Source organism: Sardina pilchardus, chromosome 15, assembly GCF_963854185.1.
Source record: "Sardina pilchardus chromosome 15, fSarPil1.1, whole genome shotgun sequence".
Taxonomy (NCBI): Eukaryota; Metazoa; Chordata; class Actinopteri; order Clupeiformes; family Clupeidae; genus Sardina; species Sardina pilchardus.
Genome location: NC_085008.1, coordinates 18,215,387 through 18,237,892, shown reverse-complemented (window position 1 = coordinate 18,237,892; position 22,506 = coordinate 18,215,387). Strand labels below are relative to the sequence as shown.

The 22,506-nt window shown below is 45.4% G+C and overlaps 1 protein-coding gene across 3 annotated transcripts; it reads left to right on the top strand.

Moving 5' to 3' along the window:
• The first annotated feature begins 72 nt into the window (after positions 1 to 72).
• Positions 73 to 21,615, top strand: tbc1d23 (TBC1 domain family, member 23). 3 transcript variants are annotated; one of them, XM_062556555.1, is made up of 19 exons: positions 73 to 205; positions 6,326 to 6,437; positions 7,394 to 7,499; positions 8,835 to 9,039; positions 10,205 to 10,328; positions 10,924 to 11,048; positions 11,163 to 11,209; positions 11,327 to 11,430; positions 11,646 to 11,768; positions 12,920 to 13,012; positions 13,272 to 13,442; positions 13,892 to 13,934; positions 14,052 to 14,158; positions 14,845 to 14,987; positions 15,381 to 15,413; positions 16,624 to 16,712; positions 16,973 to 17,108; positions 17,734 to 17,928; positions 19,592 to 21,615. In XM_062556555.1, the coding sequence occupies exons 1-19, from the start codon at positions 168 to 170 to the stop codon at positions 19,674 to 19,676; spliced, it is 2,079 nt and encodes a 692-aa protein (XP_062412539.1). In that variant the 5' UTR covers positions 73 to 167; the 3' UTR covers positions 19,677 to 21,615. The 3 variants fall into 3 exon arrangements, with proteins under 3 accessions (XP_062412539.1, XP_062412538.1, XP_062412540.1); XM_062556554.1 differs by having other exon boundaries at positions 15,369 to 15,413; XM_062556556.1 differs by lacking the exon at positions 15,381 to 15,413.
• The last annotated feature ends 891 nt before the right edge of the window (positions 21,616 to 22,506 follow it).

Below are 22,506 nucleotides of genomic sequence, written 5' to 3'. Positions count from 1 at the left end.
TGTATTCTGAATATTCTGTATTTATCTTGTTCGTTTGTGTTTATGATTCAAAACTAGCGTTAGCCAGTTTACGGGGATATGGTTAACATTTGGCAACAAGTGTCATTTAACAGACGCGACACAATGGCAATGTTTACGGCAATTCTACCGTGGACGTCAACACAGCAATGGCGGATGCTGTAGAGGAAGTTCTTGACGGCAGCTGGTAAGAGAATAATATAAAGAATTTAGCTAAATTATGTTGTAAATATGTAATTATTGAATTGGACAACATTCGAATTAAAACACTGTTAAAAATGTAAACAACATTTTACCGCTATGGTCGCATTTAAAACCGAGGACAAAACCTGTAGAAAAAGCGATTCCTCCAGTGAGCTAACATTAGCTGACGTTAGCCTGGTGTCTTGTGTTTGCCAGCCAAGCTAGCCTGCCAGTTAGCCAGCTTTGAAAAGAGTCGTTTATTGTTACATCGCCGACTATACTTTATCTGAAAAGTACAAAATCACGTCTTTTGCCAGTTACAACAGCTGACAGAAGGTTCCGCCTACATGTAGTCTAAAAAGCACTGGAGGCTTCTGCTATGCATTTATCGGTTTCTTCAAGTTAACAGCTCCACAGAGATGAAATTATCATTCTCTCGGCGTCAGCTATTAATTCACCCTAATAAGCTGGTAACAATTATGGCAGTTGTAGGAGACCACTGGTTCTTGAAATGGAAGATGACTTTGGCTTCTTCTAGTATCAGGTTGTTACTGTGATAAGTCAGGAAGTGTGTCACTAAGCTAATGTTACCTTGCTATTCAGTCCACTAACATTAGCAGACGTTTCGCTAGTAGAAAATCTTGCATAGTCCAGTTATTTAACTGATGCAGGTCAGTTGTGTTTGACTCTCACTTGCTAATGTTATCATCATAATCAGGGGTTTACTTATTATACATATTTTTTTAGTCTGATTACAGATGTGGAAAGATGAGGAAAAGACATTCTGATGTCTTTTCCTCCCTCTAGTTTATTGCTATGTCAGTGATGTTCATGTTCTGAATCTGCCCAGAAGTTTTAAAACAATGTTTATTTTATTTTCTAAATTAAATCTGTATGTCAGAATCACATACAGGGCTACGTGAAAGTTTGGGGGAAATTATCGGCATGCTTGTGGAATCCTGGACAGATAGTGTGAAATCAATAAGCCCGAAAATTCTGTTGACGTGGTGCTGTCAGGGACAGGATACATTGTGGATGACACATTGTGCCAATACTACTATCGCTCATCTCTGCAAATAGTCTAGAAAGTGTGTCCGTTGCAGGCTGATTGTCTCACATATAATAGTACAACGTTTGGAAGTTTTAAACAAGTGCCTTATGATGAAGGATATCCTTCTGACGTGATCTGACCACCGCACCCAAGCAAATGTAATGTGTTGTGTTTATGCCGTGAGCGGCCTATTGTGTCATCTTTGTAGTTATTGTTTGGATGTCATACTTGGAATGCTGATTGTAGGCGACACACGGCTGTCTGGCTATTATTCCCTCTTATGTAGATTCCTTAACACATTCCTCTCTCTGTGTGTGTGTGTGTGTGTGTGTGTGTGTGTGTGTGTGTGTGTGTGTGTGTGTGTGTGTGTGTGTTTCCACTCACATATCAAATGATTAGGCTCCATGTAACGCTTCCTTGGTTGAACTGAGCAGTGTTTAAAGCTTTTTCCTGCTCGAGGCCAAACAGTCCCACATGGATATTGTCCCACAGTGATGTGGACTTTATTGTTTTTGATTGAAAACCATCAGTGCGAGTCTGCTTTTCGAAATGGCCGCATCAATCTTCAGTGCCTGAGCCAGAGGGCTAGTTAAGGATAGGAGGAGCGAGAGAGGAGGAAAAAAGGGAGAAGGATGAAGGGAGAGGGATAGTGGAAGTAGAGTGTGAAGCGAGTGAGCTCCAGAACAGGTCCAGGTCCATTTCAGCACAAGCTGCTTTCTGATGGAGATGGATCAAATGGAGATTGTGTGCACAAAGAGAGAGGGAGGGAGTGAGAGGGTGGGGGAGCGAGCGAGAGAGAGAGAGCGATCTGCTGTCAGGCTTTTGCAAAGTGGAGGGCTTGTTTGCCTTTTTTTCTCCGTTGGCAGACTGGTGTTTGCTGCAGGCTGGACACAGATTTGGAACACATGTGCATCTTCCATCTCTCTCTCTCTCTTGCTCCTCCTCATTCTCTCCCTCTTTCCCTCCCTGCCTCCTCCCTTCTCTGGTTCCCTGGGCTTCCTCTGCCATGTCCAAATTACTGAGCGTGCTCAGAGAAGCCCCGCTCAGCCCTGCGCATCTGCTCCCGGTGCCTCAGATCCGTCTCGGGTTTCCCGGCCCACGAGTCCAAGCGGCGCACAGACACACGATACAGCTGCAGCCTGCGCAGAGCAAGCCTGCTCTTGTCTGAGCAACACCTGCAGACGTGACATTTTAATCTGTGCATACATCACAGACCGGGCCCACGAGCAAATACTGCACAGAAACAAATGCATGCACACACACACACACACACACACACACACAAACACACTTACTCTTAAATGCCTGCAGGCTAAGACACATGAACATGAGAAAGACCGATTGTTTTTATAAGCAACTACTACTGGTATTATGTTCGTAGCAGTGCAGTTCTGTGCTCCAGGTCAATCCACCATGAAAAAAACCCCATCCCTACCTACACCGCTAAAAGGCATGAGTTGTCTTAGTTGAGAGACATTTATCAGTGGTGTTTGCATAACCTGTTGGGCCCCTGATGCGCTGCTTTCCTTGCCTCCTTTTGGCAACCATGTTCACAGATTAGAGCATTCACACTGGCTGCATGAATCGTGCGTCTCCGGCTTGAGCTTTTCACAAAAAATCAGCAAAAATCAAGAGGCTCTACAGCTGTAACAGTGACACAACACGGTACATTTGGTGTGCAGCAGGTCTACAGTTTTTGCATGCAGTAGTTAAATTGCTTGTGCAATTGCAACCAAAGCTCCGTAATTCTGCTACAATAAGAGCCCGTCAGCTCAGTAGGTCTCCAGTGCTGTACCCCACCCTCCTGACTCAATCACTGACTCACTTATTGTCTCCATGCATCACCCTGTCAGGTTCCTGTCTTTGCTGCTGGCAACTGCCATTTACTTACACACTAAACTAGCTGTCCTCTTGGCTCAATTTCATTAAAAACCAATAAGTCTAATGTTGTTACAACATTATTGCAGTGTTGAGAGAGGCAGGAGTATGACATTTGGTGTGATGCCTGTCTACTGTCTACTAGTTAGTGGCTACACATGACATGCAATCATTTGACATAAGTGTCAGATTTTAACTGAAGGATTCAACTTCTCCTGAATGAAATGGTGCCATGCATTTGATGTTACTCCTTGTGGTTTCTGTTACGCATGCTAGGTTTAAAACCAAAAGAGAAGAAGACCATCGGCTTGAAATGCTTTTTTTCTTTTAATTAAGCTCTGGGAGCTACTCCGGTGTGCCAACATTCTTTTTGTTTTTACCTTATAACATTCTTTCCCCTGCACCTGGCCTAAATATAGATGGGATGTTCACGCAACCACTGTACCAGACAGCATGCTATTTTTGTCTTTAGTCACATGGGGTAACACATTTTTTCAGTATTCCTAAAAAGACCAGAGGAAATACAAATTCCTGTGAACAAATGGTCAAATGTTTTCCTGTAGCCTACTTAATCATCTGTAGTAAATGTAATTGCCACTGTGACAGCTTTGTTTTTAGTAAATCTGCTCATCAACAGAAATCTCAGACTGGTCCCTCTTTCTGCTTTGACACTGAGAAATAAGTTCACTCTTGCCGAGTCCCCACGTCCTACAGTGTACAGACTATAGCTGGTATAGGTAATCAATACATCAGGGTTTGTTTGGTTCCCTTCTACGTGTGGCTCCGAGGGACACTGTTTTTAGCCTGACCCAAAATGAACAGCAGTCTAGACACCTTTCCAGTGGGAGTATGCATATCGACATGACCTTCTCTCTCTTGGTACGGATGCTAGTGGGGTGGCCTTCTCTCTCTCTCTCTCTCTGTCGGTGCGGATGCTACCTGGGTGGCCCTCTCTCCTAGAGCCCCCTTACTGTGCGCAAGGCTGTCTCATTCTCTGTTCAGACTTCCTACTATACAAATCTGACCGTTTAGCTTCCTGAGCACTCCCTAGGGGGTCAAGTGGCTTGGCTGCCATGGCAACGGCAGGGGCTTGCAGCCCCATCCCCATCCCCCTTGGCTCCTCGGACGATGCGGAGATCTTTTGCACAGAGTGACCCACCTCTCACCCTGACCGCTCAAATCCGCCCCTCAGCTCGTCAGTGTGGCTTAGAGAGCCTATTACGCTGCACGCGCGGGTGTTATCAGTAAGCCATTATATGCCAACTGTATGACTGATCCTCGCCTTGTCATGCTGGTGGACACCAGGGATTTGAGTTGGCTGTAGTTGGTCAGCTCGACTTGGCCCCTCACTGCAGGTTTAATCACTGACCAGTTTTGGAGCACTCCGAGTTGATTCATAATTTGGTTCTGGCATTGGTTCTGGCGGATGAACTTTAACCCTGGATGTCGTATAAGCATTGTGGGCTACGCCTTCAGATCGGATCAGGATTAAATATGCAAAGATTGAGGACGTGATGAACTTTGTATTCAAGCACAGATCAAGGTTCATATCTCTATTCTGAGTGTGACCAATGACCATTGCGGTCATTTGGTTTATGAGCATTCAGGGTTGGCAGGGTTGGGTCATTTCTGTACACAGTAACTGTTACTGGTCATTTTTGTACACAGTAACTGTTACTAACTGTATTAAGACTTATTTAGGGCTGAGAGTCTATTGATCATCAGCATAGCATAGACATACTGTACATTGTATTGTCTGCATATAGATTTATAGACTGTATACACAGTCATGTCATATAACATACCGTAAAACTCCAAACAATAGCCCGGGCTTTTATTTTGCCAAATCGCCAAAATGCACCGGCGTGTATTTGAGACAGGCGTCTATATGAGACAGGCGTTTAATTTAGTGGTGTTAGTTGAGGTTGTAGGTTTATTGTAGGATTAGAGATAACTACCCAATAGCATAAGCAGACAGAAAGCATGACAACAGGAGGTTACCACATTATAGTAGGGTAGGCTATATTTATTTATTTAGCCTATAATTCGAATGTGTTTCACAAATCAGATCATATTAGAACTAGCCTACTATAATAGGCTATGTCTTAAATTATTGGCAGCTTAAAATAACGAAACGATGTGACAGCGGGCTGAACAATTCAAGTTACCATCGAGCCTGTGAACTTGTTGCCCCTGATAATACATCAACAATAAAGAATGAATGCTACCCTGTAAAACAACTGCAATCGTGTGATTAAAAATGATCCTATTAATCGCTATCACCGTGATCCTCAACTAGGCTACAAGTTGATTTGCGAATTCCTCCTCCTCGTCGCTCTCCTCCACTTGCCTGCCTTGCTTGCGCAACTCCCGACCAGATGCGCAGGGCTCTCCCTCTTTGGAGACAGACGTTACAGCTCAGCCTTTACGCACCCTCTTTGGATCAACCGAGAAATATCTTGCCGCTGCTTCTCCCGAATTTTGTTAGGCAAATTTGACAACTGTCAGCTTAAATGTCATTTAAATCAAGTCTTTTTCTTTTCCGCCATGGTATTGAGAGAAACGCGGAGAAACGTGGAGAAACGAGAGAAAGTGAAACTAAACAAAGAAAGTTCGTGATAGAATATGTTGTCTAGTGCGCAAATTTAACAAAATGGCATTAATTAAATAATGCAGGACATAGGCCAATGTCGAAAAAAGTTAAGAATTTGGAACTCTATAGCTGGCTTTCACCTCCGCAGTCATGCAATTATACATTTAGTGTGCGCAATCTGTACCATCGATGATCACCACCACCAGACGATCTGACGGGTAGCCTATAAGAAGAATAAATACAACTCGAAAAAAAAAAACAGACCAGGCTTCTGTTGGAGACCGGCCTATAACCCCAAATCTGTAGTCACACCGGGCGTTTAAAAGAGACATGCGTCTATTTGGGACTCGGCTATTGTTTGAAGTTTTACGGTATACACATATGCATACAGCTCTGAGAAAAAAAAAAAAGAGACCACTGCACAATTGTTTGATTTTTCAGTTAATGCCTTACTACTGTATGCATGTGAAAACACATTTTCACTGTGGGAATCATACCCCTTGAAAGTGGTCCACAGGTTGTTTCTAAGTCAAGATGGTGGTCTCTGGGTCACACCAATCAGTTGAAAACATCTGGACTAAACTTCTCTTGCCCTCCTCCAGGGACCAGGACCTGTCGGAGGCTCTGGACTCCCCAACCTGTGACCTGGAGTCAGATGGGGGCCTCATCCCAACCCAAGACCTGCCCCCTGCAGAGAGAGCCAAGCTATGGAAGGTGAGGAGGAGAAAACTGGAGAAAAAGGCAAAGATGAAGCCTGGAGAAACCTCTTTGTGTGTGTGTGTGTGTGCGTGCGTGTGCGCGTGCGGTGCAGGCAAGCTGTGAAGGGGATGTGCGGTGTGTGTGATTGTGTTTGGTGCAAGCAGGATATGAAGTGTGCGTGTGTGTGTGTGTGTTCGTTCAGTGCAGACAGACTAAGAAGACTATGTGAAATATTCATGAAAGTGTGATCTGAGTGCAGTATGAGATGAAGCAGGCGGAATAGTTATTTATAACGTGTGTGTGTGTGTGTGTGTGCACGTGTGTCAGAATATGTGTGTGTGCGTGCGTGAGAGAGAGACAGAGATAGGGTGAGAGACGGAGAACAGGGCTCTGTCTGTGAGCTTGAGCTGGCAGAGGAAGAGGATTTGTGTGGAAGTTGCTGCCTTGCAGCCATCGATCCCTGTGGGTCCCTGAGGAGTGGATAGAGCTTTAGTATTGATCGCAGGCTCATTAGAGTAGACCGGCCTGGTCAGGCTGAATGGGAGTGAACTGTGCGGAGTGACACGGAGAGGCCGGATCGGCGCACATCCCCCTACACACAGGCAGGGTTAACTCCTCAACCTCCACCAGACTGCTCGGAATTTGTGTCTCACACCTGTAACCTAATTGTGTCTAATCCAGGCGTCTCTTTTTGTCACTTTGTTCTGTTCCCCGTTCCCTGTCCCCGTCCTTCGTGTTTTTTCCTTCTTTACGTATCTATATATCTTCCTCTCACTTTTTCTTCTTGTCTTTCTATCTCTATCTCTATCTTCTGTTACCTTTCTGTACATCTCTCTCACTTTCTCCTTCTCTGTCTGTGTCTCTGTCTCTCTCTCTCTCTCTCCCTCTCTCTCTCTCCCTGTCTCCCTCTCTCTCCCGGGGCGCTGTTGGCTCTCACCCTCTCTCTCCCCTCCTGTTGGTCCTGTTGGCAGATCGCCCTGAACGTGGCCGGAAAGGGAGACAGCCTGTCCTCATGGGATGGGGCCCTGGACCTGCCAGAACAGACGCTCATTCACAACCGCAGTCAGCAGCTCATCGGTGACTAGAACCTTCCACCTCTTTCCTCTTTGTGTGTTGTTGTTTTTTTTTTCTCCCCCGCCTTTGTTTTAGTGAACACATAAATAGCCAATCAGATGCTTTTACACTTTGGGTCAGGGGTGCTAGCAGAATTAGGCTACATCAAGCACATCTTTTGATTATGCTCCCTCTGTAAATGAAGCCCACTGTGTGCTTTATAAATAGCTGCAAGGCTCAGTAGTCTTTGTTAATTGCCACGTTTGAACCTGAACTGGTCTGCAGATCTTCTAGCATTTCAGCACTATTGGATCTTATTTCAGCAGTTTAACAGTCGAGGAGACATATCAAGTGCAGATGACTATGCACTCTGCAAATCCCCCCCCCCATTCCTCCACACCCCCCTACACACCAACACACCCTGGCTTGCAATGCTGTTCACCATCCTAGAGAGAGTAGCAGAGTAGTCGGTGGGTGGGGGGGGGGGGGTCGTCCAGTAAGCACATTCCTCTGATCTGAGGAGACATACTGACACACACACACACACAGACAGACAGACACAGGCAGGGCCTGTAGCCTCTCCACCACAGCCTGCTGCACACTGTCTGGATGAGCAAGCCGCTCCTGGGACTCGGGCCAGGGAGGGAGAACAGCTCCCCGCTCAGGCCACGAGGCCAGGGGGGATCCCTGGGCCTCGCCCTGCAGGGCAGCGGGCCAGAGCACGGCCACGGTGTGAGCACGGCCACGGAGATGGGATGAGACAGCAGATGCAGTGCAGCGCAGGCACAGAGCAGGCAGGGTTCCCTCTTGGAATCACAGACTGCTGTTGCTAGCTTCTCTGCTCATATTCACTATTCCATTAGCAGATTAAGATGGACGTGAATCATAGACGTGGTATCACTACAAGTGAATGGGAAATAAGGGACCTACTGTAGCTTAGCTCTTGTTGCTTGAGATAAAGCTATATAGGTTGTGATATTTGAAAATGCACACACACAATGCATGTAATATTAGATTTTATAATAAATACGTGTTGTAATAAATTATAATAAAACCAAAATGATACCTCTAAAATTGTAATGAATTAAGCTTTCTTATTGCAAATGAGATTGGCATAAAAACAAATGTACAATTGCATACACATAAATTATATTTAATGAAATTAAGGATTGTTCTTTATATAAACCTGCCCCATGTGGTCAGATACAGCCATGATTTATTTTTTTTTATTTACTGGAGGAGGGGGGAGGGTATTTAGTTTTTTTGTTGTTGTGCAAAGCCATATGACCTTATGTCCCCTCACATTTCATGTATCAAGTGTGAAATGCTGATCCCTGCCTGTCCCCCATGGGTGCACAGATCAGCTGAGGCTTCCTGAGGAGGAGAGTAAGGGCCTTGTGTCGGACGTGGAGGCGGTCATCACCTTCTACTGCAAATCTCGCAACGTCACCTTCACGCCAGACCTGAGCTGGCCACACCTGCTCAAACCGCTCCTGGGCCTGCAGCTTCCGCGCAGCGACCTCTATAACTGCTTCTACGCCATCATGAATAAATACATCCCACGGTAGGGACACACACACACACACACACACACACACACACACACACACACACACACACACACACACACACACACACACACACACACACCGAGGCCCTACATGCTTGTACACATACATACTGTATACACACACAAACATACACACAGGCCCTATATACATGTACACATACACACACACACACACACACACACACACTGACCCTATATGCTTGTGCTGTGTCATGTAGAGGCCCCCTGAGCCATGAATATGTACATGCAGGTCCTTCCCTGCTGAATTTCCATTAGTGCTGACTGTCCTTGTGGTCCTGCCTCTCCCGCTATCTCAGTGGAATATCAGATTCCTAGTGTTAACTGAGTCTCTCAGTTGCCGGGCAGGTTTAAGGCCTCCTGAGGCAGTCTCTCCAGAGTGTGAAATGGTGCAGGGGAAATCACATAATGGGCTAGCATGCAGTAGCCTGAAAAGTTGTGGGTTTAATTTCTGGCTTCCACCATTGTGCCTTTTGATCAAGGCACTTAGCTTCAAGTTGCTCTGGGGAGAACGGCCCTTGTAATATAATTGACATGTAAGATGCTTTGGATAAAAGCGTCTGCTAAATGGATAAAGACAAATGTAAACAATAGATTGAAACAAAATGTGTAACAAAGAGAAGATGGAAGCCCCTGTGGGGTGGTGAGGGGAGCTGAAACAGACATGTTGGTCAGCCATCCCTTGTCATTAGTGTAAATACGTCTGAAATGCTTCCTGCCACAAATTTGGTTTCCTCTTTCAGACAGACCAAGTAAGACAGAACGCTGTTTTAAGTGTGTATCGTTTTGCATACATTTTGTGAGGTGAGGCCTGACTCCCTTTGAGTGTCCCTGTGTTTCACGTCACAATGCCATGAATTGTCCACATATCCCGACTTGGGGAAAGGGCTCAGAAAGCGTGCGGGAGAGCCCTCAAGCACTTCACAATTTTGCAGTGTGTGTAAGGGGAGGGATTGGGATTGGGCCTAAGCTGCTCTTGCTCTCTATGGAGATGACATGGGGCATTATGGGGCAATGGTCAGGCACGCTTCTTTGCTTGTGATCAGGCTGGGTTCAAATCTCAAACGTTGGGACTCCTTGCATGGTGTTTTGGATCGAGGCACCTGTTAAACATCCGTTAACCTGTCAACTTTACCTGTAGGGACTGTGTTCCAAAGGGGCGGCCCTTCCACCTGTACCGGTTGCTACTGCAGTACCACGAGCCTGAGCTCTGCTCTTTCCTGGACACCAAGAAGATCACGCCGGACTCCTACGCCATCAGCTGGGTAAGGACTCAGCGGCGCTTTCCCTCCCTGCCGAGTGTTCTAGCAGGTGTCACATGGGATGTTGTTCTATCAGCTGCCTCATCGGTGATGTGATTTCCTTCCTGTGACTCTGTTAGTTGAGAGAGGTGCGGATAATGGGCTCATTCAACTTCCTGTAGCACAGCACAGATCTGGCGACAGAACTAAACATAATGCATATTTGCATTGTGCAAAAAGTCCAGCATGCACTGTATCACGTTCCACCAGATCTCTGAAGCGCTGCATGATGTCGGATGAGTCTATTGACTTCAATTGTAGCTTCAGTCACCAGGAAGCAGACATGCTGATGACTGTCTGACTTGCCTGTTTTGGAGGTTTTTTTGTCATAAAAACACTATCCTTAACAATGCAATAATAAACTTGGCAATTCAATTCCAGTGTATCCAATTTCTCTCACATAATTTATGTATCTTCATAATGAATCCCTATTTACTTTTTTTGTGGTTCATTATTGACATCGTAAGTTGATAAATGTCAGTGTAGGATAATTCATTTTTTTGTGTGTGTGTGCGTGTGTGTGTGCGTGTGTGTGTGTGTGTGTTTACCTGCTGTGCAGCTGGGTAGCCTCTTCTCCAGTCACTGCATTCCTGACGTCACCCAGGCCATGTGGGACATCTACTTCCAGCAGGCAGACCCCTTCCTCGTCTTCTATCTCATGCTCATCATCCTCGTTAACGCCAAGTAAGCGCCCCGAGATCGCCAGTCTCATTTCAAAGTCATTACCACGGCTCTGCATGGCATAGGACATTTATATTCTAATCAAATCGCCATCCGTTTTCTTCTGTCCCCCAACAGAGACGGCATCCTCTCCCAAGAAGGGGACAGCAAAGAGGAGATCATTAGTAAGTCCTTTTGATCTTCTGAGTCTGTTGTTGTTCGCCGCTGTAAGTGCGTGTGTGCTGCTGGCTGTGGGCCCCCAGTCTCCTGCTCTTGACACGAGTCATTTGTATTCCCATCAGAAATGCTGGAGGGCTCGCCAGCTCTCCTTGAGGGGGAGGACCTGGAGGATCTGTTCTCGCTGGCGCAGTATTACTACAGCAAGACTCCGCTCTCATTCAGAAAGGTTGGTCGTGTCGTCAGACCTCGTGACGGAAGCCCTCACACACGTACTTTTATTATTTATTGCTGACGTGTTGAGGAACCGAAACTCAAGATCTTTGCTCTGGTATACCTTAGAATGAGATGTAATGTAAAAGGAATCTTCTCTGTAGAGTTATGTTCTGTGCTGTAGAATTCTCCTCTAAGTGTGTGTGTGTGTGTGTGTTTGTGTATTTGTAGGAGAACCAGAACCTGTTTGGCAGCAGCCTGGTGGCTCTAAGGGAAGAGGACATGGACTTGAGTCAGGCGCTGTGTCTTCCGGTCTCCGTGCCCGAGATCCTCCAGGCCAATCAGCTGCAGCCGGTACGTCGCCCATAAACTCCTCTCCACTCACCCCCCCCTATAAACACAACAGGGTTAATACAACCGCAGCTAGCCTAGGACAGCTGTGGAGCTAATACAAACTCCACACAAGTGCATCTGTCTTATGAACTCAGACGGGCGACTACAAACATAGTGGTCCGATGGTCCTTCATACACTTAAAGAGTCCCAGAAATACGCTGCTCTCAGAGGCGTCGTGCTACGTGCTGGTGCTGTTTACAAACACACCAGTGATCTATATGCTCTCTCGTCTAGAAATACATCTCCCCATAGGTCCAGGCTTCAGAGTCTTAAATAGAATAGCCTAAGCATAAAGATTAAGAGGCCTACAAACATTCTGCAACATTCTGCAACTTACTGCAACATACTACAACATACTGCTACCATCATCGGTGACGTAAGGGATAATGGACAACAGTCTGTTCACAGAACTGCGTTTCCCGACACGCTTCAACTAATTTCTCAACTTACAGAACAAACTGCCGTTACTAGTTCAGAATGGATGGTTGCTATGGCCAAAGGCCAGTCGTTAGTTCTATCTCTCCCGTTGTCAAGCAGACATATTCCAGGATTCTGATGAACCTTTGCTTAGAAACATCGCCTACATACCTCATACGTCATATGCTACAATGTTACTATGTTCTGAACTTCTGTATTTCAGCTTTGATGCAACATGACAGTTCATTTAAACTTCATGTTTAATTTGGCAAATTAATATACAAGTGTGATACAGCCAACATACAGTTAATGCACCCCCTTATATAACGCAAGATAATGAGGAATTTAACCAAGCAGTGGAATAAATTGTTAGTCTGGTTTTCACCATGCTAAGCTTAATCTTTTAAGATTGAACATTAGACTGCGCTTTGTTTCTACTGCACTTCGCGTCGCTGAAGTTTCGTTATCGTCACGTCACCGGCCAATAGCGTGCCAGGACTAGAGTATGGCCGTTTCTGATTGGAGCCAAAGGTTCTGACAGTAAACAGAGGAAAAAAGATCTGCTGGTTTCCAGCCTGAGCTGCTGGGCGAAATTCAAATTCCCCGGAAGTTCAGGCATATAATAAATTGCCTATAAATTGTTCTAATGTATGGTTTAATGTAATGTATGGTTCTCTGTGCGTGTGTGTGGTAGGAGGGAGTGCGCTTCTTTGTGGTGGACTGTCGTCCTGCCGAGCAGTATAATGCTGGACATCTCTCCACAGCCTTCCATCTAGACTCAGACTTGGTAAGAATCAAGATCCCCATTCCACCCCATTCTTTTGTTCTCTAATCCTAAAATAGGTTTTTGACATTAAGTGTGGTCAACCGTAGTTTCACATTGACACACAGGGTAAACAGAACGTTTTCTGCAAGTGTTAATTTGTGTGTGTTTGTGTGCCTGTATGTGCCTGTGTGTGTGCCTGTGTGTGCCTGTGTGTGTGCCTGTGTGTGTGCCTGTGTGCGTGTGTGTGTGCGTGTGTGCGTGTGTGTGTGTGTGTGTGTAGATGCTGCAGAACCCGTCTGAGTTTGCCCTGTCGGTGAAGTCCCTGCTGGAGGCCCAGAAGCAGTCCCTGGAGTCGGGCTCCATCGCCAGCGGGGAGCACCTGTGCTTCATGGGCAGCGGGCGCGAGGAGGAGGACATGTACATGAACATGGTGCTCGCCCACTTCCTGCAGGTCAGACCGCTGCTCACGGCGTCACCTCACCTCACTTCACACCCACTTTATCACATCGACTGTGGTGGCTTATCTAGCCAAAGCAGAACAATAAAACAGCCTCGGTCATTGTACTGGCTATTTTAAAACTGAAAGTCTTAAAACATTTGTGTTTCAAAGTGTGTGCGTTTCATGGACAAAGCTTGACTTATTTTGACCTTGACCTTTACAAATACAAAAATTCCTAGCCAACGCAGAGCAACGAAACAGCCTTGTCACAGGCTATTTTAAAACTGAAAGTCCTCAAACACTTTAATGTGTGCGTTTCATGAACAAAGCTTGATTTATTTTTGACCTTTACAAATATGAAAATTCTCTCAACTTCTGCACCTCAGTTTTTAACAACTACGATTTTAACTTTCTACTGTACCATTCAAATGTTTTTTGTTCTTGTTGTTTGTATCTCACAGAAAAACAAAGAGTATGTCAGCATCGCCAAAGGAGGTTTCATGGGTAAGTAACCTCTTCAGTGGTCAGCTGTCATGTCCACCTTGCCTGTGAGTGTGGCAGGTCGTGTAATGCTGTATGTTCTGTTCTGTATGTGTGCGTCCGTGTGTGTTGGTTTCACAGCTCTGCAGCAGCACCTAGCAGACATCAATGTGGAGGGACCTGACAACGTCTACGTGCACTGGATAGTCAGCACCTCCGGCTCCCACAACAGCCTCAGCTCCGCTGATGTGAGTAGCTCAGCTGCAAGGCAGGAGTCAGGCACACGTATCTGTGAAATGGCCTACATTTGCACCTAAATTGTTACTATGCATAAAAGTCCCAAAGCAAGATGTAGTCAGTAAAAAAGTCTTTGTATGTTATGGAAAGGCCCTGAAATTGTGATGGAAATGTAGCGATGGGAGATAGACGTGTAGTGCTGCTGATGTGAAAATGTCAGCTGGGTGCCAGGGGGTCAGTGGGGCTTTATATGGGCCAAGGCATCAAGGCTCACTACACCTCATCAGAGAAGGCTCCCACAGACACATAGTGATGTGGGGAATACCCTTTTACATGCATTGAATATCTTACAGGAAAAAAGAAATTGCATTTGTCTGTGAGGTACTTCATTACCTCCGCCAAGGAGGTTATGTTTTCATCGGGGTTTGTTTGTTTGTTGGTCTCGTTGTTTGTTTGTTTGTTCCCAAGATAACTCAAAGTTATGGATTGACTTCAACCAAATTTTCAGGGAAGGTCTGAAATGTAACAAACGATTAAATTGAACTTTTTTAGTGTTTATAACTAAATTCTAGCTATCTATTTATGTATAGTCAGAGAAATTTGTTTGCGTATACAGTATATGGAAAAGCATGGAACATTTTGGAATGCCAACAGTCTGCCTCATCTCTGTTTCATCTGCACCACTCTGTTCCCAAAGGGCGAGGGCCTGAATAGCACAGCCGATGGCAAAGGGGTCAAGTCCCTGGTCAACAAGATGACCTTTGCCCTCAAATCCAAGTCTGTTAATGTGAAGGAGAAGATGATCAGCTTCATCGAGAACACTTCCACACCTGTGGACAGGTGAGTTCCGCCGGCTCCTCCCCATGCTGCCTTAACGCTAAACCTCCCACCCATCCTCAGGCTACTGTGCTCCTCCTCCTGTCATCGCCCTCTGTTTGATTTCAAATCAGATTAACTTTTTTTTTATGTTTCAATCAGATTTATGTTTTTGTTTTTAATTCAACTCAGATTTATGCCTTTATGCCGTCAGTGTCATGTAATGATCTGAAATGGAGTTGCAGACAAATCAATCCAGCAGTCTTTTTGTGATTCTTTTTTTTTATGTTTTAATTCCTTAATTCTGGTTGATCAAACACCCTCCCCTCCTCCTCCCTCCCCCCTCCTCCCTCCTCCCTCCTCCCTCTTCCTGCTCATGGCTTGTACCCTGTGATCCCACACTAGAATGTCTTTCAGTCTGCCCTGGCCGGAGAAAGGGATTCCTGATCGGTAAGAGTGTTCTCCCTGCTGTTCGTTCTGTCCATCTGTTGCCCCGCCACTGTCTGTACTGCTGCTGCTGCTGCTGCTGCTGATGCTGCTGCTACTGGTCTTGGTTTAGGTGCCATTTCCTGGGTTGGTATTGCCTGACTAGGCATTGCCTGGGTTGGCATTGTCTGGATTGGCACTGCCTGGGTCGACATTGTCTGGATTGGCATTGTCTGGGTTGGTATTGCCTGGCTAGGCATTGCTTGGGTTGGCATATCCTGACTAGGCTTTGCCTGGGTTGACATATCCTGACTAGGCTTTGCCTGGGTTGCTATGACCTGGGTTGGCATTGCCTGACTGGGCATTGCCTGGGTTGCTATGACCTGGGTTGGTATTACCTGAGTGGGCATCGCCAGGGTTGGCATTCTCAGTCTATGTAGAGCACAGAGCCGCAGCAGTGCACCAGCACGAGCTCAAGCGCACTAACCCAAGCTCCGCACTAACCTGAGACCCAGCACACGCATGTCTATACATCACTAATGTCACCGAATCCTGGTTGTGTCTTTAGGCTCACTCAACAGGTCCATGATGCACTTGTCTTTGGTTGCTCTGTGTTGCCATTAACACTATGCTTAGCACTCTTGTTCTTCAAGGTAGCTGTGTTTCCTTTTTTTTTTTTTTTTTCCCTTCTCACAGTTGCTCAGTGAGCGTAGAGAACCTCCTGTGTGTGTGAACCTCTCACTCCTCACTCTCTCTGTGTGTATTACAGAGGTGATGTGGCCATGGCAAGGACTCCACTTCATGGTCCTATATTCTTCCCTGCTATGAATTGTAACCAACAGTGATGGGGTGTCCTTTGCTGTGTCCTGTTTTGATATCATTTGCCTGGCCTGCCAGTGCCTAGCGTCTCCACCACCTCCTCCCCACTTAGATAGACTCACTCTTTCACCCACTAGAGACACTAACTGTAGAGGAGAGCAGCTGCACTGTCACCATGGTGTGTGTGTGTGTGTGTGTGTGTGTGTGTGTGTGTGTGTGTGTGTGTGTGTGTGTGTGTGTGTGTGTGTGTGTGTGTGTGTGTGTGTGTGTGTGTGTGTGTGTGTGTGTGTGTGTGTGTGTGTGTGTGTGTGTGTGTGTGTGTGTGTGTGTGTGTGTGTGTGTGTGTGTGTGTGTGTGTGTGTGTGTGTGTGTGTGTGTTGCACCCGTCTCATTAAGTGATTCATGTTTCCCACAGACATGTCAGTAGTAGTGACCGAGTAGGAAAGCCGTACAGAGGCGTCAAACCAGTGTTCAGCATCGGAGACGAGGAGGAGTACGACACAGGTGAAGACCTGTCTTTATTAATTTATACAGTATCTATTTACATGCTATATTTATTTGGAAAAGCCCTGTACACAAGCGCTACATTTCAGAAAACGTGATGGCTGCAAATTAGACCAACATCCTTATTCACACTGCAAATGTGCAACTACCTGTGAAGTTGGTCATATCAGCTTTTTAAAAAAATGTTTTATAGTATTCTAATATAGAAAATGGTGCCCAGTGTTCTCACATTCCCTCACCATCCTTGATTGTGTCCCCAGACGAGATTGACAGCTCGTCGATGTCAGACGACGACCGTAAGGAGATAGTGAACATCCAGACGTGGATCAATAAGCCAGATGTGAAGCACCACGTGCCCTGCAATGAGGTGAAGGAGACGGGCCACATGTTCCCCAGGTGAGACACCTGAGCAGGCCTCGGACACCAGAGAGGGTTAAAGCGGAGCAAGAGGCGCAAACGTTCGAACATTTCCGCGTTCTGTTTTCGCAAAGGGGAGGGGGGCGAAATCCCCCTTTAGTTTAAGCAGACCTAGAAAGTGACGTTACATTCGAACTGAACTGCTTGCCAGTCTGACAGAGATCGATATCCCACTATGACGACTTTGTGACACGCCTCTTTAAGCAGACAGGAACTGTTCGAATTTTGCTTCCATAGAGATGCATTATGTTGCTCTATCTTGTCAGTAATGAAGGATCTTTGCTGACACCCATGGTGGACTGAGCAAGTAGTTGGCTCACATGGAAGCAATAAATACCATCTGATGATGACCGTGTTTGTTTGTTTGTTTATTTGTTTTTTCGTGCTTACATGCACATGAATATCGTGTGGCTCAAAACGTAGTTGGTCAGTTCTTTTAAAAGCCCAATTTTACGTCAGATTTTTTTAAATTTCTGCTTCTGATGAAAGTTCAATGCATGAAACAGAGGTTCACTCCAACCCCCCCCCCCCCCCTTCTTTCAAAATCAATCATGGCTTTGTGTTGTGCCTACACTGTGTGATCGTTACGCTTATGTTTCCCCAGTCACTTGCTGATCACAGCCACGCACATGTACTGCCTAAGGGAGATCGCCTCGCGCAAAGGCTTCGCCTACATCCAGTCAAGGCAAGCCCTGAGCTCCGTGGTCAAGATCACATCCAAGAAGAAACATCCGGAGCTCATCACATTCAAGTTTGGCAACAACAACTCCGCAGGGGTGGACATCGTGGCCGTGGAGAGGTATGCACATTGCACAATGCTCAAATGTATGTACCGGTACAGAGGTTTTCCGTCTGAATGATCAAACAACAACGTATGGACACAACACGAGCTCACTGTCTTCATAAATATTGTGGGATTCAGTTGTCATACAACTCTAGGAAACTATATTAAACTACAACTCTAGGAAACTATTGCCCAAACTACAGTATTTCAGAACAATATAGCACAACTTTAAAAAAAGGTCTAGCAAAATGACTTCTTCTCTGTGCATCTTGCATCTCTCATCATCCAAATAATCTGAAAGTATCTGACTCTGTCCTAACCTTACTATAATGAGTAACACCACCCACCGCTTGCTAAATTGAGAAACACATCGCTTTGTATTTCCATGACAACCTGTCATGACAAAGTATTACAAAGCCACAGCAATCTGAAGATGTGCCACTGATCAGACATCAAACCTCTTATGGCTTTGGAAACCATACTCAAAATACTTAATCTGACTGGCACAGTCACTGTGTTATTCTGTTTCCCAAAATAACATGGACATTTCATCACAGCAGTGCAGGTCCTGTGATGGTGACTGAATAGCATACGTTCAGGACCTGCCGCTTTTCAAAATCTCCTTCCTAGACCAGAGAAAGGGAACAAAGTTAGCTTATACAGAACATATTGAATATAAAAATGGCTCTACACACTGAAATATTTAAACATGTGTAAATAATTTCTTAACTGGTAGGACGGGACCCAAGAGTGGGTCGCGGGTCCGTTCTGGGTGGGTTGCAATGCTATCAGATCTGATATCGAACCTTTATTTTTATAGACTATTCTTATGTCATTCGTTTCCATTGACATAGACAATGTGTATATGACAGATCATTATAGACGTCATTTTAGCACTAAATATGGCCCTGCATATTTGAAGTAGGCTATGAGGTCAAAATGGGACAGAAGTCCCGGTGTGTGGTGTGCAGTGAATTGCTGGCACATGAGCGCATGAAACTACCAAAACTAAAATGCCACATGGAAACAAAGCACCAATGTCAAACACAAACCTGTTAAGTAGCATACTGTACCTTGACAGGCAACATCAGGAATGGAGGACTTCTCAAATGTAATGCCAATATCAGAATGTTCTAAACAAGTCCAAGCACTTTGCCTGTCTTACTACGAAGCTCACTGTATCAGTCGGCTTGAATGCTAAAACAAATACATGGGTTGCAACTTGATGAACATGGGAAATTGTGGGTCCCGAGGCCAGAGCAGTTAAGAACCACTGGTGTATACATATGTGCATGTATGTACTTCTCAGTATGCCCATGTCAGTTAGCCTGACGACGTCATACTCAATTCTTGTCAGAATATGAGTCTGAAACGTCACTGCTGTTCATCTGTCAATCATCACGTAAAGCCCGCCCTGACGATGTGATTGGTCCGAACAGATCTGTATCTCGAATAGTAGCAGCTGAACGGAGCAGTGCCAGACCGAAGTTCCCTGCAGAAAAAGAATGGAGGCGGGGCTAAACTTCGGTCTGGCATCCAGGCTACATGTCAGTATGGACAGTGTGTATTTCGGCGAAAAGGTGAAGCATGTCTCATTGCTCATGAAGCAAGTGAGCATGTCCGTGTCCCTACTCCTGAATGTTGTGATTGCACTGATAAGCTCCATCCTCCCCTGCAGGTATCTGATCCCCAACGCCGGGGACGCCACCAAGGTCATCAAGCAGCAGATCATGAAGGTGTTGGACGCCCTAGAGAGCTCGTAGAGGCAGTGCGCACACACACACACCGCTGGGGTAGCATCAGCAGAGGGGGGACGCAGCCGCACCTCTGCTACGGGCCACGCAGGGGACCTGCAACTGGACAAAACCACCTTGGCCAAGAGGCGCTAGTCTGTGTCCATGTGTCTCTCTTTCTCTCTTACTCTCTCACTCTCTCACTCTCTCACTCTCTCACTCACATTCTCTATCTCTCTCTCTCTCTCTCTCTCACTCACTCACATTCTCTATCTCTATCTCTCACACACTCTCTTTCTCTCTCTCTCTATTTCTATCTCTCACACACACTTTCTCTATCTCTCTCTCTCTCTCTCTCTCTCTGTCTGACTCTGCCTCCCTTCCAGGACAGTGTAAACCCAGCAGTGTTTATTCGTACCCCAGCCCCTCCTCACCTCACCCCTCTCTCTCGGCTGCGGGGTGCTGTCCAGGGACGCTGGGACAGACAAGAATTGTTGGACAGCAGGGGCTGTGGGGGACGAGGCTCTTCTGCTCTGTGTATGACTATTATTATAACAGAGAGAAAGCTGAACTGACGCAGGCGTTTTTGTTTCATTGTTTTGTTTTTTTTATTTCCCTTCTTTCAGCTTTAACGTGCAACTTAATTGGCGTTGAGTATGTGGGCATACAAAAAAATGATAATAAATTAAAAAAACGCAGTGGTGACGGTCCTTGAGTACCTGAGTAAGTCAGTAGCCTTAACCAACTCACCACTGGTAGACTGACGCACACCCCCTGACTCTTTTGTTACCAGAGAATCGTCAAGTCAAGGACCGCCTCAGTGTTTCCTCCCCTTGGACGTATTCAACGCTTCTGTAACCATATCAGTAAGACGGCACAGTGTGCCGCACGTCGATGTATTTGTTCAAAGCTGGAATGTTTTGGCCAGGGCTAAAGGAGAGATTGCAGTAGAGGGTTGATAGTGGAATGCTTATGTTTCCTTTTATAATGTATGGGACAGGCAGTTTTGTAAAGGGTCTGGAGGACCGTATACATATGATTGCACACCCTCTTTGGTTTTGTGTACACTAAGATATTCAATATCATAAACTCTTGTTGTCTTGTTTGAACACTCTCCATTTATTTCATGTAAACAATCCTCATGTGATACCCCTGCCCTTTATGTTTTGCTCCTGCTGATAGCCTTAAATACAATAGAAAGTGGAATGATTTAAGTATATTGGTAAATAAATATATATATATTGTATATACTGTAAAACTACCTGGCTATCCTCACAGAAGGAGGCCTAGGTTCCTGGAGATGGTGTGTTTCAAAAAAAGTACTGTTGATGGGATTAGACAGTGGAACCAGTGATTTTTTGTTTGATCAGTTATGATGTAAACAAGACTCAACAGGAGGTCATGTTTCATGTCCTATTTATTAAATATTTTCGTAAGTGGACTTCTGACACCATTTCCCAACTCCTTTCATGTCAGTTCCTCTCCCCACTGTCTGTCTGTCAACCATGGAGATAAAAACCTGTATAAAATGTAACTTGAGAGAAATGCAAATTGCCTTCGGAATGAGAATTTTGCCATGTATCATTCTCACAAGAAAAGCACATTCTGTGAAGCTGAACATGTTGACTTGAAATTTGACCTAATTTTTGATCTTTGATTTCCTTTCACTCTGAAACTTATTTGCTGCTCTTATAAATGGTGACCAAAATGTACTTTCAGTTTTTGCAGCCCAATGCAAAAGGCTGTGAAGAATAGATACGATTACTGTAGGATTACTGTCATTTGGACTTTTCACCTCTTCACGATGTGATACAAAACAGAAAAAGAAAGTGTTTAAAAATGTTTCCAACGGGAGCACAGCAGTAACTCCATTGTGTAAAATTACTTCCTGCATTGGTTTTCAGTTCAACTTACCTTATGCTGTTATTTTTTGTAACCACTTTTAATAAATTTACAGCTCAACTCCCAACTTGTGTCAGTCAATAATGTATTCTGGTATCCTTTGTTTTTTTAGTGTGTTTCCCTACTAGATCTAAGTCAAAGTCAAGTTTATTTCTAAAGCACGATTTACAGACGGCTGTGCCGCACCAAAGTGCTTCACAGTAAAGTGCAAAACTGCAGAGAGTAAGTAAAAAAGAAACAAACATTTAAAAATAAAACAAAAGGAGAGATATTAAAAGGTAACCATGGGACACTGTAAACAGGTGCTTAAAAGAAGGGGAACCCTAATTAAAAACAAGTGCAAAGAGTTGGATTTTTAGCAGTGATTTAAAACTGCACAGACTGGGCCGCACGGATGTGGAAGGGGAGGCAGTTCCAGAGAATAGGGGCTGCAACTGCAAAGGCTCTATCCCCCTTTGTTTTTAGCCTGGTCTTGGGCACTTCCAGTAGCAGTTGGTCAGCTGACCGTAGTGCTCTGGAGGGGATGTGGTGATGGAGATCAGAAAGGTAAGTGGGGGCCAGACCATGGAGGGATTTGAATACAGTTAGTAGGAGTTTGAAGTCGATGCGGTAGCGGATGGGTAGCCAGTAGAGTGATGCAAGGACAAGGGTGATATGTTCGCCCTTTTTTGTACAGGTGAGTAGTCGAGCTGCTGAGTTCTGCACCAACTGTAGGCGGCGGAGTTGAGATTGGTCAATGCCGGTGTAAAGAGCATTGCAGTAGTCCAGTTGTGAAGTGATGAATGCATGGATAACTCTCTCCAGAGCACTGTGGGGCAGGTAGGCTTTGGTCTTGGCTAGAGTTCTTAGGTGGAAAAAGCTTTTCCTAACCACTGCATTGACCTGCTGCTCGAACTTGAAGGCACTGTCAAAAATCACCCCGGGATTTCCCAGATCTACTCATTGAAGAGCCATTCAA